This window comes from Manis pentadactyla, chromosome 14, assembly GCF_030020395.1.
Source record: "Manis pentadactyla isolate mManPen7 chromosome 14, mManPen7.hap1, whole genome shotgun sequence".
Lineage (NCBI taxonomy): Eukaryota > Metazoa > Chordata > Mammalia > Pholidota > Manidae > Manis > Manis pentadactyla.
The window spans coordinates 66,793,217-66,813,086 of record NC_080032.1 but is presented as its reverse complement, the minus strand read 5'-3'; the positions used below and the strand labels follow the sequence as shown (position 1 = coordinate 66,813,086).

The window sequence follows — 19,870 nt, the reverse complement described above, 5'->3', positions numbered from 1 at the left end:
GTCTAGTAGGTTAAGTCAGGGTTGGCCTTAATATTTGGGAGTCAAATACCTTGTAAAGGGATTCTTGTCATTTTTGAAGAATACATAAAAGCAGGATAACCTACTTAAGATGTACATACCTTTTCTTTTACAAGCTTCATTGTATGAATAGATTCTTGGAATCTAATAATATGTATTCTCAGTCTATCAATATTACTATTTCAGTGTTTTTCTTTTTACACACTTAATGTGCTTTAGCCATTCCATATAACAAAGCCTCTTTACATCTGTAGAACAAACTTTCATGTTCCCTTTTCTTAAAGCTAACTTGGAACTCATTGGGGTGAACCGAAGATACTCAGTTCATTATTGGTGAGACTATGATACTGAACTGGTTATCTCAGGGCTAGAGCCTGATCTCTTACCTCTGCCTTGGAAAAGGCCTAGGTATTATGGGTCAAAAGCAACCTGCAGGAAAAAAAAATCTTCCCCCCATAATATCTGTGTGGAAAGCAGCATGGCCCCCGAGGAAATGTGTAGGAGCTCATGCCAGCTGCCCTGAGAGAAGATTCTGACTTGTAAATACTGCACCAAACACTGGCAGGGTGACGTCAGCCGGAGGATGTTTGCCTTCTGCTTCATTGTACTTTTTCTTAAAAGACTTATTAAATGCTTCCTATCGTTTCTCTAAACATAGTTCCATGACAATACTTTGAAGAATCTTGAAGACAAACAGTCTTTACGACTAGTAAGTGCTATTGTTTCTCCTTTATTCCAGGTTAATTATATTCAGCTGCCAGCGGACAGCTGTGCAAACCCAACACAGGAGACAATTTAGGCTGGGTTTTCTTTGCTATTCTCCTTTTCTAGGTTCAGCAGAAAACTGGAGAAAATCCTTTTTGTTGAAATTCAAACCATTTAAACTCCAGACCAAGGGTAAACAAAGGAAAAGAAACCCCAAAACATGCCCTTCCCATTCTTGAAGGACCTTATCATTCAGACGTGACCTGTTACAATAGACTGCTGGGTTCATTTAAACGACCGACACTGCCTCGGCGAACTAGGGTTTATTTTACTTCATTGATTGAAGTGGGCTTTTTGTTGTAAAGACATAAAGATGAGAATCTCATGTAGCTCAGCTACTCCTTGTGAAAAATGAAAAGTTAAATGAAATTATATTGACTTTAGCAAGTATTTGATGAGAATCTACTTTGTAGTAAGCTGTTCTGGGGATAATAAGGAATAATAAGTGGTAGAAAAGTAATATCACAATAATAATAATTAGGAAGGAATTTGTCTTTCTCTAGATCACAAGATACTTTCCTATCAACTGTCTCTTGGGAACAAGCTATTTCATGTTCAAGAAGGTTGCAAACTTAGGACACGGATTGTCTATATATTTATTTGAGAAGATTCATTAACTTTAAAACAGATACTCTCTCCAGAAAGCTGACATTTTACATATAAAACTTATCTTTGCAATATTCTTGTAACTTGAGAAGGGGCAATTTTTTACCTGGAACACACAAATAAGGTTGATGATACGTATATTAATGATTTAATCCTCAAATAATATTTTGAAATAAGTCTGTTACTATTTTACAGTGAAGAAATTGAGGCCCAGAGAGATGCATTTAAAGGTTCTGCAGTGTTAACTTTGAGTCCGGCCGTGAGCCCTTTGACTGGTGAGCGGTGGGACGGGCAGCTGTCCTTGACGGAGACACCCTGGTGCTGCCAACCTGACTATTCCTTCCGCTTACCTGAAGTGCTAGTGGCTCACCTCTCCATGAGAATCCGACAGCCATGAAAAGGGTATTTATTATCTTACAGGAAACAGATGGCAGCCTGTCTTCCAGTTTGAAAACCCGTATCTCCAACCTCCCACCTTCCCAGCCCAATAATATAATGCCTACAAGCCTAAAACATGCATAGAATTATCTGGTAAGACAGTCCGTTTAAAAGGCCACATTTATTCATTTATTTATTGAAAAATCAGTCAGCTAGAACTACATCACCTCAGCAATGATTTATAGATTTCTGTATGGATTTCACCGTCACCGTAGACTAAAGAAAAGGAAGAGGAAAAAAAAGAATGGAAATTATTTTTCTTCAGTTTGTTCAAAAACCTGTAGGGTTTTGTCCTCTGTAGCTCTAAATTAGTTTTATTCTAAGCAATCTGAACAATGTCAAATGAGTTTCTGGAAGGTATTGACGAACGTTACCTAGTATAAATGCCACAGTAAGTCTTGAGTCCCAGGTAGGCAGCTTCATCGCTCACGCACTGGTTTACTTCTGCACTTGCTCTGTGTCCTTTAGGGGTAGGTTTTCCAGTGACCTGTTCCAAATGCTTTGTAAGAGATCCCTTCGAGCACAATTTCTTTCAGACAGAGGATCTTAACGCATACTTCTCACAAATAAAATACTTCCAAAAGCTGCAGTTAGCGCGAGAGAGGAACTTGTCCTTGAGATACCCACACAGCTGGTTAGTCGACTGGGGTGTCTGTACAGGCGACCTGGAGAGGCAAGTCAGTGTATCTGAGGTTAGGTCTGGGGCTTGCGGTGAGGGGTGTGTAGCTTTTCATTTTGGTTTATTTTGTTTTAATATGGCACCTTCTGTGGTTTTAGTCCTCCATTAATAATGGAGCTGTTTTCTCTCAATAAAAGTATGTTAATGTATTTCAACAAAATGCATGTTAAAATAATACATACAGAAAGTAGGCTCTACATTAGAATCTCTTTCCTAACTCTTAATTCTCAAAATAATAAGGCAGCCCTGTTCACCAATCTCTCCGGTTGTTTCTGAAAAGCTTAATATGGAAATGGCTTAATAATGTCTATGGTCTCTTTCCCATAGCACTCTCTAGCTGTTAACTGATACAAAGGAAAGGTTCTTGATAATTATATAATATTTTTCATTCAGACTCTCAAATTTTGATGTTAATGTGCTTGGGGGTAATGGCAGAAAAGCCACTTAAACTACCTCGGCTTTGATTCAATCAGAAGCCTGAGAAATGATCATGGCTGGGTATGTCTCCTGAAGGAAATCAGAGGTGTAAAATAAAATGAGCTTTTGAATTCTCTCAGGTTTCTAATTTTTCTTGGGACACGTCTGTCAGACACAGGTCAGGGGAAGGGGCCGAGTCATCTTGCCAAAGCCACGGCTGACTGAGTCCGTCCTGGGACAGTTCCACCCAGTAACCATGGCCACTTTGGATCTTCCCCAGGCTGCCAGTGATAAAGTCCTGCAAGAAACAAGATTTGAACAGGGAACCGAGAGGTAAAAAAAAAAAAAAAGCCCCACAATAAATGACCATGAAACGTGAATGGCAGCGTTTTGCCTTAGGCAGAGGTTAATGGGAATCTAAGAGCGGGAGAAAGAGAGAGGGGATATTATACTTTATAGACTTTTTTCCTCTAGTCATATGTTCAATGTAGTGTTAAAGATTATGGGAAAAGTAGGCATCTGGAATTAAAATTGTTTAACAGATTCAGTTTGGCAGATAGTATGTCAAAAAAAAGGGGATGTGTCATACTTATCCCTTATTATGAGAAGTAAAAATATCCTTGACATCGATCATTCTTTTCTAGTATACTTCAATACGAGAGATCATTTAGAAAATTCCAGAAGCAACTTAATGCAAGCATATTTTGTTAGAAGAAACATAACTAACTTTTGTCACCAGATTTGTACAGGAAAAATAGTGTAAGCCTATAACAGTAACAAGTCAGTTCAAGTTGCCTTGGTTGACCGAACATCCTTAACTTGCTCTGCCGTCATTCTTGAAAAATTAACTTGGACTAATTACTGAATATAGCAGGCATACATTTTTAATAAGGTCAGAAATACATAACTATACATTCTACTTCACACAAATTCATGAATACAATGATTTCAGGGAGATATCTTATTGTTCACTTGTTAAGATGTTAGTAAACTAGGTTTAATGTCAATTACACATCTCATTTAACAATTGCTTATTTTCATAGACCTGTCTATTTCATGAGATCTCTTCACAGTTGTAATGTATGTATATCTGGGAGTGGGTTATATGTCAAAATGGTACCTTTAACCTTCCCCCATTTTTTATTTTTTATTTCTATTAAGATATCATTGATATACACCCTTATGAAGGTTTCACATGAAAAACAATGTGGTTACTACATTCACCCGTATTATCGAGTGCCCCCCATACTGCATTGAAGTCACTGTCCGTCAGCGTAGTAAGATGCCACAGGGTCACTAGTTGTCTTCTCTGTGCTACACTGTCTTCCCCAACTTCCCCCCATTTTTTATTAACAAAGGACGTAGAAATAACATACTCTCTTTGATTTCTGAAGAGCCATTTTGTTTTTTTGTTTGTCCAATTAAAAGGAGAGCCAACCATACTAATTCTTATTTTGTCTCTTTTTAATCCTTTATTAAAACAAATACACTACTGTTACAGAATAATTAAGGAATCTGTCTTACTGGAATTACGTTTTTCTTTTAGTGGTTAACATGGTATTTTCAGAATGATACATAACCGTAAAACATTATTTACCATTTCTTCTTTGCTGTCTATTTGTAGGAGATTAGAGCCTTCTTTCAAACAATCCTCTTTACTGCTGTGCCAAATTTTCCAATTTTCAAAGACATAGTAACAACTTTCTCCATTCTGTATCCAATTGTCTGGACAAGGGCTGCAGTTATAGCCTTTGAATATAAACATTTTACTTTATTAGTGTTCTTGTAAAAATATTAGCAGCACATCTCAAAATAATCCCCTGCAATACCCCCTGTAAAGTTCAACACTCTAATGAAAGAGTTCTTAGGATGATACTTGCCAATTTCAGGTTCCCTGAGACTAGAGTAAAATCTATATAATTTTTCCAACTGCAATAGGTCTCTAAGAATTAGTTTGAGACAAAAATTAATTTGGAAATACTTTTCCCATGTTCCTCTTTTTAAATAATTGATCTGGTAATTCTGATTTTATAAATCTTTCCTTTCTTTAAATTTACATCCTTTGCAGCCTTCATTTGTTTGCTTATTGTTTTGTGTCTGTTCATCTTACTGGCCCAGTTTAGTTCAGAATGTCCTGGAGCATTAGGCAAGTTGAGTAACAAGACTCAAGTGGATGTTTAAACTCTGAGAGTTAAGCATAAGAATATTTCACATAAAATGGAGAGAAGATCAGTGTACCTTATGGAGTGATTTAAAAATATGAGGATGAGGAAAACTGAAGAAAAACACAGGTGACTAATGCTTATCTTAGGACTCTGATGTAGCTGAGAAGAAAGCCATAATGTTTAATCATTTCTATGGAAACTGTTGCAAGAAGGAATGTATTCACAAAAGGATGCTCAAATGTGTAAAAGGGGAATCAAAGAACAGAATTAGACAGGGTTTCTGGAAAGACACTGAAACTTCCAGAACTCTAGTTTCTGGAGAGAGGTCACAAATAGTTCATTATCAGTTTCCATAGCCCAGATGTTGAGTTATTTAAGTCTCTTCAATACTCCTTATCTGGAATCCGTGCTAAAGAGAATCATGCAAATGGTTAAAATTACAGCATAAATAATGTTGACATTGGCAGTTGAAGGCTTGGAATGCATATTGGATTTGTAGGTCTCCAGAATGGATACTGCCTCTCATTCAAGGTTGGTGGCTCAGAGGTGGGCCTAACTCATGCTTGCAATGACCTGTTATAGTTAAAACATTGTTGGGCACAAAGTGTTTCTTCGTACATTTGCTTGACTACATTTCAACCAGAAGGAGCTATGGTAGGATTTTGACCTCTCTCATTGGTGATTACTTGAATGATATCCATTACAGGGAAGTTAGTTCTCCAAATTATGTGTAGTATTATTAAATGCTAATTAAGTAATCACTGAATATTTGAAAATATTCAACAGGTAGAAATAGACTGTTTTAGGTTTAAAATGCTTGTAAGAATTGTAAAAGATAAAATTGAAATAACTTCATAGAATTTTTAAAAAAGAGCTGAAGCCTGCATTGTTATAATTTTATAGTAATTTCCAAAATGAATTTTCTGCTCAAAGAGATAATTACCTAAATTTGAATATAAAGCAATATCTAAACTAAATATATTGAGGAATTTGGATCTCTCTATATACACTTATAAATTTGAGTGGCTGGATAAAACATAGAATGCTGCTTTTTATTTTTTTAATCCAATCTGCTGATCTCACACATTTCACTTTGAGATTTGACTATGTGTTTTCTTTATCTGCATTTCTTGGAACCTCAGTATTTTCCACATATATTGAGATATACAAATAAGATTAAACTTAAGAGTCCTATAAAATCCAGATTACAATTTTATCATTAAGAATTTTTATAATAAAGACAGAATTTTATAATAAGGAAAACAAAATGTGCGTCACTGTTTCTTTTGAGGAATTGGTGCATACATTGTATTTGCACAGTGGAAACTGATTTTATACCAACTACCTGAACAGAAAGAGTTTTCAATGAAGGTTTGGCAATATTTCATCTGGAGGCTGTGGTTTCTCTGCCACTGTGTGAGGTTCAGCAGTGCTCTGTCCTGTTGGGTAAGTTTTTCTTGCTGCTTCATTACGATAGCAGACACCTGGAACACTTCAAAAACACCAATCATTCCTCATAAATATGGACAAATTATAACAAAGTAATCCTTCAACACAGACTAAAGACAACTACCAATTACTGATTATTTTTGTGACTTTAATATTCATTAAGTTTTTGTTTAAAATTTACATTGTTCAAGAATCAAAAACCACAAAGGCTGCACAGCAAAATGTCTCTTTGTCACCCCATTTCCTTATTTACCCAATTCCAATCCCCAAAGCAGTTGGGCTTACCAATATGTTTTTTATTCTTCCAGAGATATTTTGAATTTTGTGAGCAAATGAATGTGAAATGCACTCTCTTCCCTTTACACAAATAGTAGCAATCTGTTCACATGGCTTTGCACCTTTTATTTTATCATTTAAAATATATTTTGGACGTAATTTTGTATCCATACACAAAGCTTTCTCCTTCTGTCTTCAGAACTGTATAGGATTCCATTATATGGATGTATCATGATTTATTTTGGTCATTTTCATTGACTTTTGGACTATATGCAATCTTTGGTACTATAGAAATCAATACTGTAGTAAAGAAACTTAGTCATACATAATTTCACAAATGTGCAAGTATATTTTTAAGATAAGTTATGCAGTCAAAGTTTCTTCCTGCCCTTCCCCCTCTTTAATCCCTGGTAATCATTCATTTGTGTTCTGTTTTGATAATTTTGTATTTCATTGATGTTACAGAAATGTGAACATAAATCATATAACCTTCTGTGATTAGCTTTTCTCACTCAACATAATTCTCCGGAGTTTCATCCAGATTGTTGTGCAGATAAATAGCTCATTCCTTTTTGATGGTTGAGTTGAATTCCATGATACGGATGTCCTGTAGTTTATTTAACTGTTCACTTACCGAAGGACATCTGGATAGGTTTCAGGTTTGAGTCATTGCAAAAAAGACTGTCATGAACATTCACGTGCAGGTCTTTGTGTGAATACAAGTGTTCATTTCTCTGAGGTGCATGCTCAGGAGTGCAATTGCTATGTTGAAAGCATGTGTCAAGTTTAGTTTTTCAAGAAGATTTTGGACTATTTTCCAAAATCACTGCATCATTTTACATTCCTACCGGGAATGTATGAGTGTTAACGCTCGGCAGTCTCACAAGCATCTGATGCTGTCACTGGCTCTTATTTCAGCCATCCTCTGGGTGTGAAATGATATCTCTACTGTGGTTTTAATTTTCATTTCCATAATAGCTAGTTAGGTTGAGCGTGTTTCCTTGTGCTTATTTGATATCTATCCTCTTTGGTGAAATCTCTTTTCATGTCTTTTGTGCATTTTCTAATAGGATGGTTTGGTATTTTAATGTTGAGTTTTGAGAGTTCTTTCTATATTCTATATTCTAGTCTGTTATTGATAGGTGGTTTGCAAACATTTGTTCCCAACTCATAACTTAATTTTTGATCCTCTTCATAGTGTCATTTTCAATTTTGTCAAATTTTCAGCCTATTAATTATTCTTTGGTTGTCAAATTTAAGAACTCTTTGCCTATCCTTAATCCTAAAGATTCTCTACTGTATATTTAGACTAAAATTTCTCTAAGTTTTATAATTTCTATTTATAAGTCTATGGTCCATTTTGAGTTAATTATTTTTTTATAAGCCATGAGACTTAGGTTGAGGTTTTTGTTTTTTTGTCTTTGTTTTCCCTAGCTGTGTTATCCTCCTCCACTGAATTGATTCTGCACCTGTGCCAAAAATCAGTTTGGCATGTTTGGATGGGTCTATTTTTGGATTTTCTACTGTATATTATGAATGTATGTGTATGTGTATGTAGCAATATGGTAAGTTTTGAAATACCATAGATTGATTCTACCCACTTTATTTTTGTTTTGAAAACTGTTATAACTATTACAGGTCTTTTGTTTTTCCATGTAAGTTTTAGATAATTTTGTCTCTATCTACAATAAATCTTGCTGAGATCATGATAGGCATTGCCTTAAAACTATATATTAACTGGAGGAGAATTATCATATCTGCTATGTTGAGTCTTGCAATCCAAGAACGTGGCATGTCTCTCAATTGATTCATTTATCAGTGTTTTGTAGTTTTCAGAATAAAGGTTCTGTCCATGTTTTGTTGGATTTAAAACTAAGTATTTTGTTTTTTTGAGTGATTGTAAGCAGTATTGCATTTTTTAATTTTGGGGTCCATGTATTCATTAGTAGTATATAAAAATACAATTGATTTTTGTACGTTTACCTTGTATTCTGTGACCTTGCTGACCATATTCATTAGTTCTGGGTTAAGGGCTATACCAGCTGCCTTTACATGAAGAAGTGATTTAGTATAATTATTAAACTTGTTTAAAATACTTTATGACATATTAATAATTATTAAATGGCAGTTATGTAGACATGTTTTATAGGAGAGAAAAGCATCAGGGAAATCAATTACTGAATTAAAAAGAAACATCTATACATGCAGACAGATCTTGAGACGTGAAAATAAGATCTTTAAAAGAGAAACTGAAAAAAGAAAGAAAGAGGCAGAACTGTAAAATGATTTCCATTTTTTAACTGCAAGAGACAGTTAACCAAGATCACAAAGGACCCTGATCCAGAGGGACTGAGCTGGCCTGTAACGGCCACATTAGCCACACGCTCCTGTCAGGCTGCCGTTTTAGGAGAATGGATTCTTAGAAAAATGCAAATTAAGTAAATATTGATTAAGGTTGGTCCACACAAAATCTACTTAGCTCTTCCTCCAAGGAGGCTTGGATCCCCTTTGGCTGTGATCCTATAAGAGAATATTGCTATGAAGGGGAAGAATACAGTTTGTGTATAAAAAGGCAATTTGCACCTGCACGTTAATGCTCTCCTCATTAACTGGCCAAATTACTATTCATAGCAAATTATTTAACTGCATATCTACATTTTATGATCTGTTCTAGTTACCAACACTGATACTGAGAAGGGAAGGCTAGAAATCAGGAGCCATAGACTGCAAAAAGCAGCTGTTTATTCCCCGTCCATCTGTAGGTAAAGGAACCAGGCTGCCAACAGTTTGGATTGTTTGCTTCTTGTTGTCAGAAGGTTGGATCCAAGCAGAGCGGGGAACAGGACATGATGATATTTATTCCATTCTATTAATAACCTGCCATGTTTAGACACTGAAAAATAATCATCTCTGGTTGGGAATTTGTAGTATTATTCTAAAATTTTAAATTTTGATGAACTTTTTCTAGATTAATTATATTTTTGAGGTTATTGTTGCTTTGTTGCTGTATGAAAAGCTTATGTTACATAAAACTGTAATAAAACTGGAGAAAGGGAAATGAGACTTCTCTTTATTATTCCCCCTAAATGGGAAACAACCACTACACTTTTACTGGTGTTGGGTGTAACCCACTGGTAAGTGAGAAATAAAGATTAAACAATGTAATTACCTGGGTAAATACAAGAAAATACTTGTAAAGCCCAATAAAATAGAAGTGTTACATAATCATATATGTATACTTAGTTGATGAATTAGGAATGTGAAATAGGACAGTAAAAACAAATGAAAAAACCTAATTTCTTAGAAAATATTTTGCATTATAGGCTTTTTAAAATAGAAAGTCATTTAGCATGTACAGTATTATACAATTAAACAAAATACAGATAGTAAGAAGAAAGTAAGAAATTACTTTTACCTACCTTTAAACCTACTTCTCAAATAAAGCTGACATTTACTTTATATCTGTTGAAACTTTTATCCATATATCCATGTTAAGAAACATCTTTTACATATAATTTTTATAAAATTAATTTTTCTATAAATGACATTTTAATCTTTTTCATGGAAAAATATTTCATAACCTTATCTCTGTGTTAATGATGATAGTTCTAGAAGACTTTTTAAAGTTATTGCATTTTATTCTTTTATATCAGTGTAACATGGTTCATTTTGCCAGTCATTTTGTCAGATATGTACCAAGGCACTTTTAATAATATGTAACCATAATTTGCAATTAGCTCATTTGTTATTTATAACATGATATTTTAAATAGAAGGATATAGATTTCAATCACTATCTTTGTCAGAAACATGTCCCTGTTTCTAATAAACATATATATTATATAATTTCTCTCTCTGTATATATGTACTTATATATATATATAGAAATTATATATACTCACTAAATATAATTTATATATATATAGTTTCAATCTTAGTATTAACCTTTCTCTTACTATGAACATTTTCATGAAGAGAACATTTAACATTGTTTATGAAAATGGAACATGATTAAGATGGAATAATGATTAAAAATTTAAAATCATCTTTATAACTCAAAACCTCCTGGCTGTAACATAATAACTAGCAGGGACAAACAATTAAGAAAGTCTGAAGTGAACAAACTGCTTCTTATTTAACACAACTGCTTTTTTTCCTATAACTGGTTTTAGTTTGAAAAACCTAAGTACCAAGAATGTATGACAACCTTGGCAAATGATAATGTTAGTAGCAAAAAATATGCCATTATACTTGAACAAGAGCTAAAGGTAAATATACTTTACATTGTGATACATAGCTTTGCAAAGTAGATAATTATAGTTATTAAAACAAAAGATCCCAAACTTTTTTTGTAAGCATTTTTCTGGATATTACTGAACATTTGAAAGGCTTTGTTTTCTACCTAGTTTAACTTTACCCTCATCAAAGTATCATTTTCTTCACGTAATTTTTGTTTTAGGAGTTAAAAAGATTTTTTTGAATACATACAACATCCATGGGATTAAAACACTTAAAAACCCACAAAAAATAAACACTGAAATATCACACATCGTTCAATCCATCTCAGTCCTCTTGCCCCATTTTTTATTATTTCCTGTACATCCTTCCAGAGTTGATGTACCTTGCAGAATATATTCTTTCTTAATAAAGTTGTGGCATAATAAGGACATTCCTTCACATGTTTCTTTTTTCACTTAACAGTATGTCATGGAGACATTTACCTATCAGCCCACAGAGCAGCTGCGCTGGCACCTCCTCCCTCCTGCCCCCCTCCCGCCCCCTTCTTCTCTCCCTCCTCTCCGCTCCTTCCGGTTCCGTTCTTGGTCTTCCCCTCCCCCTCCTCTCTTCCTTGTTTCAGGACCTTCCTTAGTGTGGATGTGCCATTGTGGATTTAAATGGGCCCGTAATGATAGGCATTGGTGTTTTTCCAATCCTTTTTTTCTCCCATGGCCACACATGCAGGATTATATACAGGAAAATTTTCCAGAAGAGGGATTTTGGGGTCAAAATTAATTAGTACAGTTTCAGATAACCCAGATTTGTTAGAAACATGATTGTCATAGTTTCTTTAAACAGATTTCATGAACTACAGAGAAAGGAAAACAGAATTAAGTATCCACTGGACAGCAAGTTTGTTGAAGGTATGGAAAATGTACAGTATGCATTTATAAACATCCGTGGTATGTACCATATGCTTTCTGGCTATATATTAATTGGTGACTGGAGACTATAGGTTTATTTTTATATAAAAAACAAATTTTACATCTCATCCACTTGGTGATATTCCTTAACAATGTTGTATTTTTAGTTGATCTTGTTTTTAACTGAAAGTGATCTTTATACTTCAGGTTTATCTTCTTATTCCACGTATTTAATTCTTATAAAACAACATTGAAATTTACTTTATAGAAGTGATATTTAAACCATATCTTTTGATATTTGTAATGTCAGTTGAACATGGATTCTTGTACTTTGGGTAGAAGGGAGCTTGGCAATAGTCCATTAAAAGTCCCATGTTTTACAGAATAAACTGGATTTTAAGGTGTTAATTGACTTATCTACCAGTTCTCTTTCAACTCTACAATACTTCCAGTGTATCTGTTTGATGAATAGATATTTAAATGTGAGTTTCTTAGGAAACTGGGCTGGTATTTGATTTAAGTAATTGCTTTTTGCTAAAGCACAGAGGGAGGATAGGGTGAGATAGGAAAACCTTTCCGGACATTCTAATATTTGTTGTGGGCTGTGAAATTTGAGGATATTAACAAGGTAACAATTACTTATTGAATTCCTACTATTCCTTAAAATGTTCCTCTAATAACTATGAGGAAAAAAAGCTCTAGCTAACATGAACAAGATCAAATATTTTGCAAAAGCAAATTTGAACCTGTGTCTTCTTCATTCTCGAACTTGAAATTCTCCATTGCCAGCCAAGGTCTCCTACTTAGAGAATGATTTGCCAAGACATCCAAAAATAACGATCTTGACAGACCTTCATCTCTCTCCTTCTAAGCATATTTCTTAGTGCTGGCCTGAGTGGTAATAAAAGTTCTTAATACTTTTTTTGGATCTGCAGCTCTGTAACTGTTAAGTTTTATGAAAATTTCACTTGCTAGATATGGAAACATGTCAAATTTGGACAAAAAGGAGTAAAGAAATGTGGGTAAATATGGCTCAAATGAACTTTTCAGGTTTGCATTAAATATATTAAATTGTACCTTGCCTAATGTAAAGTGAAAAACCCTTATTAAAATAATCGACATAAATCAAGTGTAGAACAAATATATATTTAGAAAAGGAAGAACATATACTGAAATCTTTCAAATTGTATACTTTTGTATGCTAATATGATTTGAACTGAATCATAATATGAATCATTACTTGCATTTTCCCCAAAGAGACCTATGGCATTTAATTTGAGTTAGTCAACTTGTAATGTCTAGTTATCAGTGGCATCCGAGTGCTTGGAGAGTTATGTGAAATAAATGACTCATAAGTTAAATCTGGAAGCCACTACTTTACATCGTTTATATGTATTTGGATGTTTCTAATTGGCTTATTGATCCATTTATAATTTGGAAGTTTTATTTATAATGATATACATGTATAATTGCATATAAAGCTCCTGCAGTATATACAAATATGCATATAAGTTATTTTAAAGATATCCTTGTTACTTACACTTAATGCCAAAAAAAATGGAGGTTGCTAGTGAGCCAACGCAGAAAATACATAAAACCATCATCGCAAGACACCATGTTCCTAAGCAAGAAATAGACAATGAAATTGAGTTAAAGAAAATAGAGGAGAGAGATGGGCTGGGATAAGAGTCGACTGAGTATGAGAAGGAATTAACACTAGGCATGCATTCCTACTAGTCACTGAAGCCTTGTGGCTCCGTAGGCCAGGAAAAAGAGAACTCACACTCTTTGCAATGCAAGTTGAGTTGGAATACATTTGATTTGGAAAAATGCCCAATTGAACGCTTCTTGTATTCTTGCATGATGCTACCACCACCTAACTAGATAGTTACACGCATTCTTTTCCCACAAGCCTCTGGAGAGCATAGCAAACCAGGAAGCATGCTTTTGTTTGGGAAAGCAAATATGCCGTGTTGGCATCTTCTCATCTCCTTTCAATTGAACATGACTGGTTCAGCGATATTTCCTTTTAACCTACAATTTTGGACAAAGAACATTCTTCCAGGTGATTTTTGCATCTCTTCAGTAAGGAGAAATGAAGAATGTGTGATTTGTGATATTCTTATCACTAATCAGGGAAAAATGGATAATACTGATTTTTGGATAGTGTGGTAGGCTGTGTAATGCCCCTGCCCAGGATGCCCGGGTCCTAATGCCTGGAACCTGTACATGATTCCTTAGGCAGCAAAAGAGACTTAACATTTGTAATGAAGTTAAGGATCTTGGGAGGAGGACATTCATCTTTTCTTGGGCCCTTACAATTCGGAGGTGTTCCGAAGAGAGGGGCAGAGTGCTGTAGGTGTTTGGCTGCTGGCTTCGAGAATGGAAGAGGGGCCCTGAACCAGGTGAAGTGAGAAGGGCAGTGCTAGAAACTGGGAATCACAAGGGAATGGCTTCTCCCCTAGAGCGTCTGGAAGGAATCCCTAGTCTTAGCCCAGGGAAACCCATTTTAGGTTTCTGAACTCTAGTAAGATTACAAATTCGTGTTGTATTAAACCCCTAAGTCTGTGGTAATTAATTAATTAATAACCACAGGCCAGATCACTGAAGCAGCTCCAGGTTGATGAAATTTTGCTAGTTTTTCAACCTGTGTTTTCTCTTAATTTCTTAGTATTAATCAGAATACTTTTTGGGGTGTTTTATGCAGGAACTAAAATAATACAAACTGTATGATTTCTTTTACTTATTTTCCAAATTCAGGAATCTTTGTCTTTCCAGCAAGAGATAAAGAGAGAAGAAAAGCATTGCATATTTGTAAGCCCATCCATCACTCTTTCTCTTCTGCATCTTTACTTACTTCTGCATTTCATTTCATTGGTTAATGTTAGCATATCATGCACAGCACCATGCCCTTTAAGTGGGTTATCTCAGATTAGAATAATCACCTTGGGCTCATCCCCGAACAGGTACCAAAACATAAACTGCAAAATCTTGGACTTAATAATCAGAATGGGTTACCTGAATACTTGGTGGAAGACAGATGTTTCTGGAAAGGGTTTGGGGTTGGATTATCCCACTGAAGAGAGGAGTATGCATCTTCCTCCTGCATGCCCGAGTTGCTTGGAGAGGTGAGGCCATCCACCTGAGGAGCTGAGACAAATAACTTCCTTTGTCATCAGGAGCAGGTTGATGGAAGAACTGAAATTGACAACTTTTTCACACCAGTGGGAAACTATGTTTATGTTTAAGGAATAGAACTAGCACCTTCATCCAGAAAGTAGAAGTTGAAGCCAAAGCACAATTTATCAAAGAAGGAAATGAGAAAGAGGCTGAACTCAAATGGCCAGTGATGGCGAGGCAGGGCAGGGAAATGGGACAAGGGCCATGCCATTGTAACATCTACTTAGCCCGAGAAAAAGGCCCATCTGTTCTTTAACTTAATCTATAAACTGTTCTTCCTCCTCTTCCAGCACCTTAATCAATTAAGTAACTTTGTAACCAGGTCAGGAGATAGACCTCCAAGTGTAAAAGGACCCATATGGATAAAGAATGCCAAGATCTGGGTGAAGACAGTCGCCTAAATAACCTGTTCTTAAGATAAAATTTCAAAGGAATTCTGAATCACCTGTAAATATCATGCCTTATGCTGATCTCTACCCTAAAGGCCCTATAAAACCCCAAACCCTTAAGTGCACCTCCTCTCTGAGGTTGTCCTCACTCCTCTTTCTTCTAATGTATAATTTTTGCTTTAAATGAAAACTTTTCACTGCTCAACTTACTGCTTTTTGTCTCTGAGCTCTTCCAGTGGCAAGCATCTTTGTTACTTTGCTGTTTCATTCCAGTTTTTAGACTTAAGCACAAATCTTCACTCTCTCTGTCCTACTTCAGACACGTAGGGAAGAACTACTGAGAGCTCTGAACTGAACTTGCAAGTTCCCCTTGCATGGGTGACCCAGATGGAACTGCAGCTATACAATCAGGCTCCTTAGTAGCCTTCCAGAAGTCTCCTTTCTTTGCCTTTGGGAAGTTCTCAGAACATAACCTCACTCCATCCAGTGCTCTGTGGCTCCCCCAAACGCTGGGGTGGTGGGGGCTTAGTTCCCATGCTGTGCAGATGCAAGTGGATGTGGGACGCCACGTGACTCTGGCTTCAGGAGTTGGCAAGGGATTCTCCCCTTGCTGAGCAGGAGTTCAGTAGGCTTCCCTGTCCTCCCTCTGCTGTTCCTTGCTCTCTGCTGCCTGCAAGGTAGCTGCCATTCCCTGCTGCTCTTGCTTTAATGAATTCCTTCCTTACCTACACTCCTCTGACCTACTCAAGAATTCTTTTTCATTCCGAGTCAAGCACACACCCACCCCCACCTCCCACACCCACCATTCACGTTGAAGTTTCTTGCAGTGCTTCACCTTGTGCACAGAGAGAGACCTCCCCAGACACAGCTGCCCAGCAACAACGGAGTAGGTTAATGCTCTGATTTCTAAAATGTAGCAGATATTGAAGGTGATAGCACTGGGTTAGGGTCAACAAGGAAAGGACAGAAGTGCAGGGAATGCACTTGTATTTGATGTAGGACCTGAAGCATGGGAATGGCCTACATACCAACACTACGAGGAGAGTCCCATTGGGCAAAGCAGAGTAAGGAGCTGTAGATCACTGTGTATCCTTCAACATGCAAGCTAGGATGGGACTCCATCCCTGAAATACATTTACACACGGTATTACTTAGGGGAATGCAGTTGCTATGATAAGTAAACCTCAAAATATCAGTTGTTCAACACCATAAATGTTTATTTCTTGCTCACATAACATTTTAGCTGCAGTAATCCTAGCCATTGGGTCGTTTTCTCCTAAATGGCGCCTGGGTGCTTTCTACCTCATGAGACATTGGCATGGTCTACTTCCAGTCACTGGAAAGGAAAAGAGGGGAGTCCAGTGCCAAATCCACACCTGCTTCCCAAAAGCCATAATCGAGAGGTGACATATGTCACATCCATGTGCCCTAATGGAATGCCCACGTTTAGATCTAAAGGTTGGACCTGATAAATGTAATTTTTGCCTGGCTAGCAAATTTTCAATTACTACTTTATTCCAGAAGGGAAGCCTGAATTATTTAGTGGATAGATGGCCATTTCTGCCACGTCCTGTGAATGCCGCACTGGTATTGAGAAATTTGATACTTTAATTATCATTCATCTATTCACCATTTGTCCTCGTGGCCAAAGGTCATGTCTTTCTAATTTACCAGATCTGCAAATCCTAACAACGTGCAAAATTGCAATGATCTCTTTTGTTTTAGTATCTTACTGGCTCAGTCATTGGCCTCTGTTAGAGAAGAAAACAATTGCACCCTCAAGGGGTAAATCTAAGGACAGTTAATTTGGAAAGGATTAAAGGAATCAAAAATGGGTGGTAGAATATGCACTGGGATGCTGTTACCACTCCCAGGCCTGAAGGGTTCATGGGAGGGTGTTTATTGGAACTGTGTGACGTGTCTGACAGGGATCATGGCTTAAGCTATGAAACATGCAGCCTTTGCCAAACCATGGCATAACAGGGAGAGATCCAGAGGAATAAATGCCCTAACCACTCTCCTTTCACCCTCTGATCACTGCTGGTACCTCCAGTAGCTAAATTAACTAACTGGAAGCTAGGGGCCGTGTGCCCAGGTACTGCTGTTCATTGAGCTCTGCCTCCCAAGGCACAGGGTGGGGCTGAGAGGATCTCGAGAGGCAAGTGGAGAATGTCCAGTAAATTCTCCAAGCATTTTATCTGATTTCTAAGTGACCTGAGATCTTGATCTGAGAAATTCCAGGACTTAATGGGTAACATTTACAATGGGATGATTTCTGTCTTGAGGGTGCAATGGGTGCAAACAATTGCACCCTCAAGGGGTAATCTAAGGACAGTCTTGAGGCAAAAGAGAGATACCGTAAGTATATCACATGTGCATTAAGACAAATGTCAGGGATACAGGAACTGAAGTTTCATGGCTTGTTATTGATTTCCAGGTTCAAATTCTGTCAGCCTTAAATATCAGGCTCAGAAAGGTCTAGTTTTTTTTCCCAAATACAGTATGCTCTCTAAAATATTTCTTTGGGGGACTCATTGGGCTCTCACAATAAAAAATATATTACTTGTATTATATTAATCTTTTGATGCTTTGATTGTATTATATTAATATTACTGTATTGATATTTTTAATCATACTATCGGTTATTTATTAGTCATTACATCCCAAGTACTGTTTCGAAGGGCTTTTACATGAATTATTGTGATTCTCACAAGAACCTATGAAATCAGTACTACTATCAGAGTGTTGTAATTTACTTTATTGTAAATTAAATCAAGACACAGAAAAGCCAAATTATTTACCAAAGTTCACTCATGTAGTAAGTAGAAGAGTTAGTATTTGGAATAAGGTGGGCTGATCACAGAACTTGTGCTATTAAAAAATCTGTGCTCTTCTGAGTCTATGCACAAGATGTTTTTGATATGAGCACCAGAAAAGAGAGTCTTTGTAGGCACAGTCTGATTGATTCATATTTTTTTAATTGTATTTTTACCATGCACTAAGATATTAGTCTTTGGAAGTCAGTTGTGCCATAGTGGTGTATAAATATATGCTTTTCCATTTGAGGGAGATAAAACACTGAAATTCAGAGATACAGCTGATTTTTGGATAGCTTTCTGAATTATTACTTTCTATTTGGTTTCTTTGAATAAACAAGTAAGAATTAGAAGATGATATTATCCCTCAAAAGCCAAGATTTCATTATCAGAGGTATTGTTTTTCCTCAGCTCCCCCAAATCTGCTTGCGTATTGATAGTCTAAAACAAGATAAGGACTCAGGTATCTTTGGGTGTTAGTGCACAAAGCTATACAAGTAATACATATTTATTGAGTATTTGTTGCATTTGGTACTCTGCTCAGTACTTTATATAATTATATTAATTATATAATTATATTAAATAACCCTCACAATTACTTTATGAGTAATGTAATAGTCTTAAACCTGTTTCACAGATGAAGAGACTGAATGTCCAGAGACTATCTTACCAAAAGCCACATGGGGGGTAAGTTCTAAAGTAATGTTTCTTGAAATGTATCAAAGACTATTTGTATTAAAATTATGTGTTTATTAAAAACAGGACCCTGTGTCTCCTCAGCCTTCCAACTGAGCACCCTAAATATTCGTGTTTGTCAGTTGAGATGTTTGAGAATCACGTTCGTAAGTTTTACTCCCACTAATTTAAGAAGAAAGAGTACCTTCAGGAAGGCTATAGGAAAGAAATGCAGTTTTTGCCTGTTATCCTGCTCAAGGGCGCCTCCCCAATGTATCTATAAATACTTCATGAGTTATTCAGCAAAAACCAAGCATAGAACTGACAGGAAAAGAACTAGATAAAGCATTTTTACTTGCTGTCCTATTAACCTATGAACCTTGTTAAGAATTCATTTTCAAACCCCATCAGTTTTCTTGCAAACTTCATTTCCCTTCTTTTGCATAGGAAATTACTGCTGCTGAGTCAGACCAGAGGTGGACTTGGAATAGCAACGGCATTTGTGCAGCGCTTTACTGACTGCGGGGCCTTCTAATGAACTGCCTCCCTCAGCAAGCAGCAAATATTTTTCTATTTCCTATGAGCCAGGAACTATGCATGGCACTGGGCATAGGATGGCATATAGAAGCCATGCTGTTTGCTTTCATGGACTTTCTGATCTGGTTAATATGCTGAAGTTTTATTTTATGTTGTAAAACTCTGAGGTATGTAAGATGGGTATTATCCCATTTTAAATAGGAGAAAATAGAAGTTAAAGAGGCTACAGGACTGGTCAGCCCATGGTTGTACTATAGTTAAGTAAACCATCTAAATTATTTTACAATCCCAAGCTTAGTTTTCTTTCCACTACCTTAGGC

At 36.2% G+C, this 19,870-nt stretch overlaps 1 protein-coding gene across 4 annotated transcripts; it reads right to left on the bottom strand.

The window, feature by feature from the left end:
- Positions 1–231: 231 nt before the first annotated feature.
- Positions 232–16,713, bottom strand: LOC118924865 (C-type lectin domain family 9 member A-like). 4 transcript variants are annotated; one of them, XR_008993724.1, is made up of 8 exons: positions 15,733–15,827; positions 14,972–15,095; positions 13,494–13,574; positions 6,431–6,580; positions 4,521–4,672; positions 3,100–3,221; positions 2,202–2,492; positions 232–2,043 (listed from the first exon to the last, which is right to left on the bottom strand). XR_008993724.1 is itself a non-coding variant. In XM_057491815.1 (7 exons), exons 2-7 carry the CDS (start codon positions 15,060–15,062, stop codon positions 2,360–2,362), a joined length of 729 nt encoding a protein of 242 aa, XP_057347798.1. In that variant the 5' UTR covers positions 15,063–15,095; positions 16,551–16,713; the 3' UTR covers positions 232–2,359. The 4 variants fall into 4 exon arrangements, 3 of the variants coding, with proteins under 3 accessions (XP_057347798.1, XP_036765959.2, XP_036765969.1); XM_057491815.1 differs by lacking the exon at positions 15,733–15,827 and adding an exon at positions 16,551–16,713 and having other exon boundaries at positions 232–2,492; XM_036910064.2 differs by having other exon boundaries at positions 232–2,492.
- Between the last annotated feature and the right edge of the window lie 3,157 nt (positions 16,714–19,870).

Bases quoted from the DNA above. Each gene is read 5' to 3' on its own strand.
- LOC118924865 (XM_036910064.2), bottom strand. From the start codon at position 15,768: ATGCTTGCCACTGGAAGAGCTCAGAGACAAAAAGCA. The intron at 15,096-15,732 runs GTAAGTTGAGCA...TCAGCTCCTCAG, and splicing joins GAGCTCAGAGACAAAAAGCA to GTGGATGGCCTCACCTCTCC. The intron at 3,222-4,520 runs GTAAATAATGTT...TGTTTCTTGCAG, and splicing joins TAGACAGCAAAGAAGAAATG to GACTTTATCACTGGCAGCCT.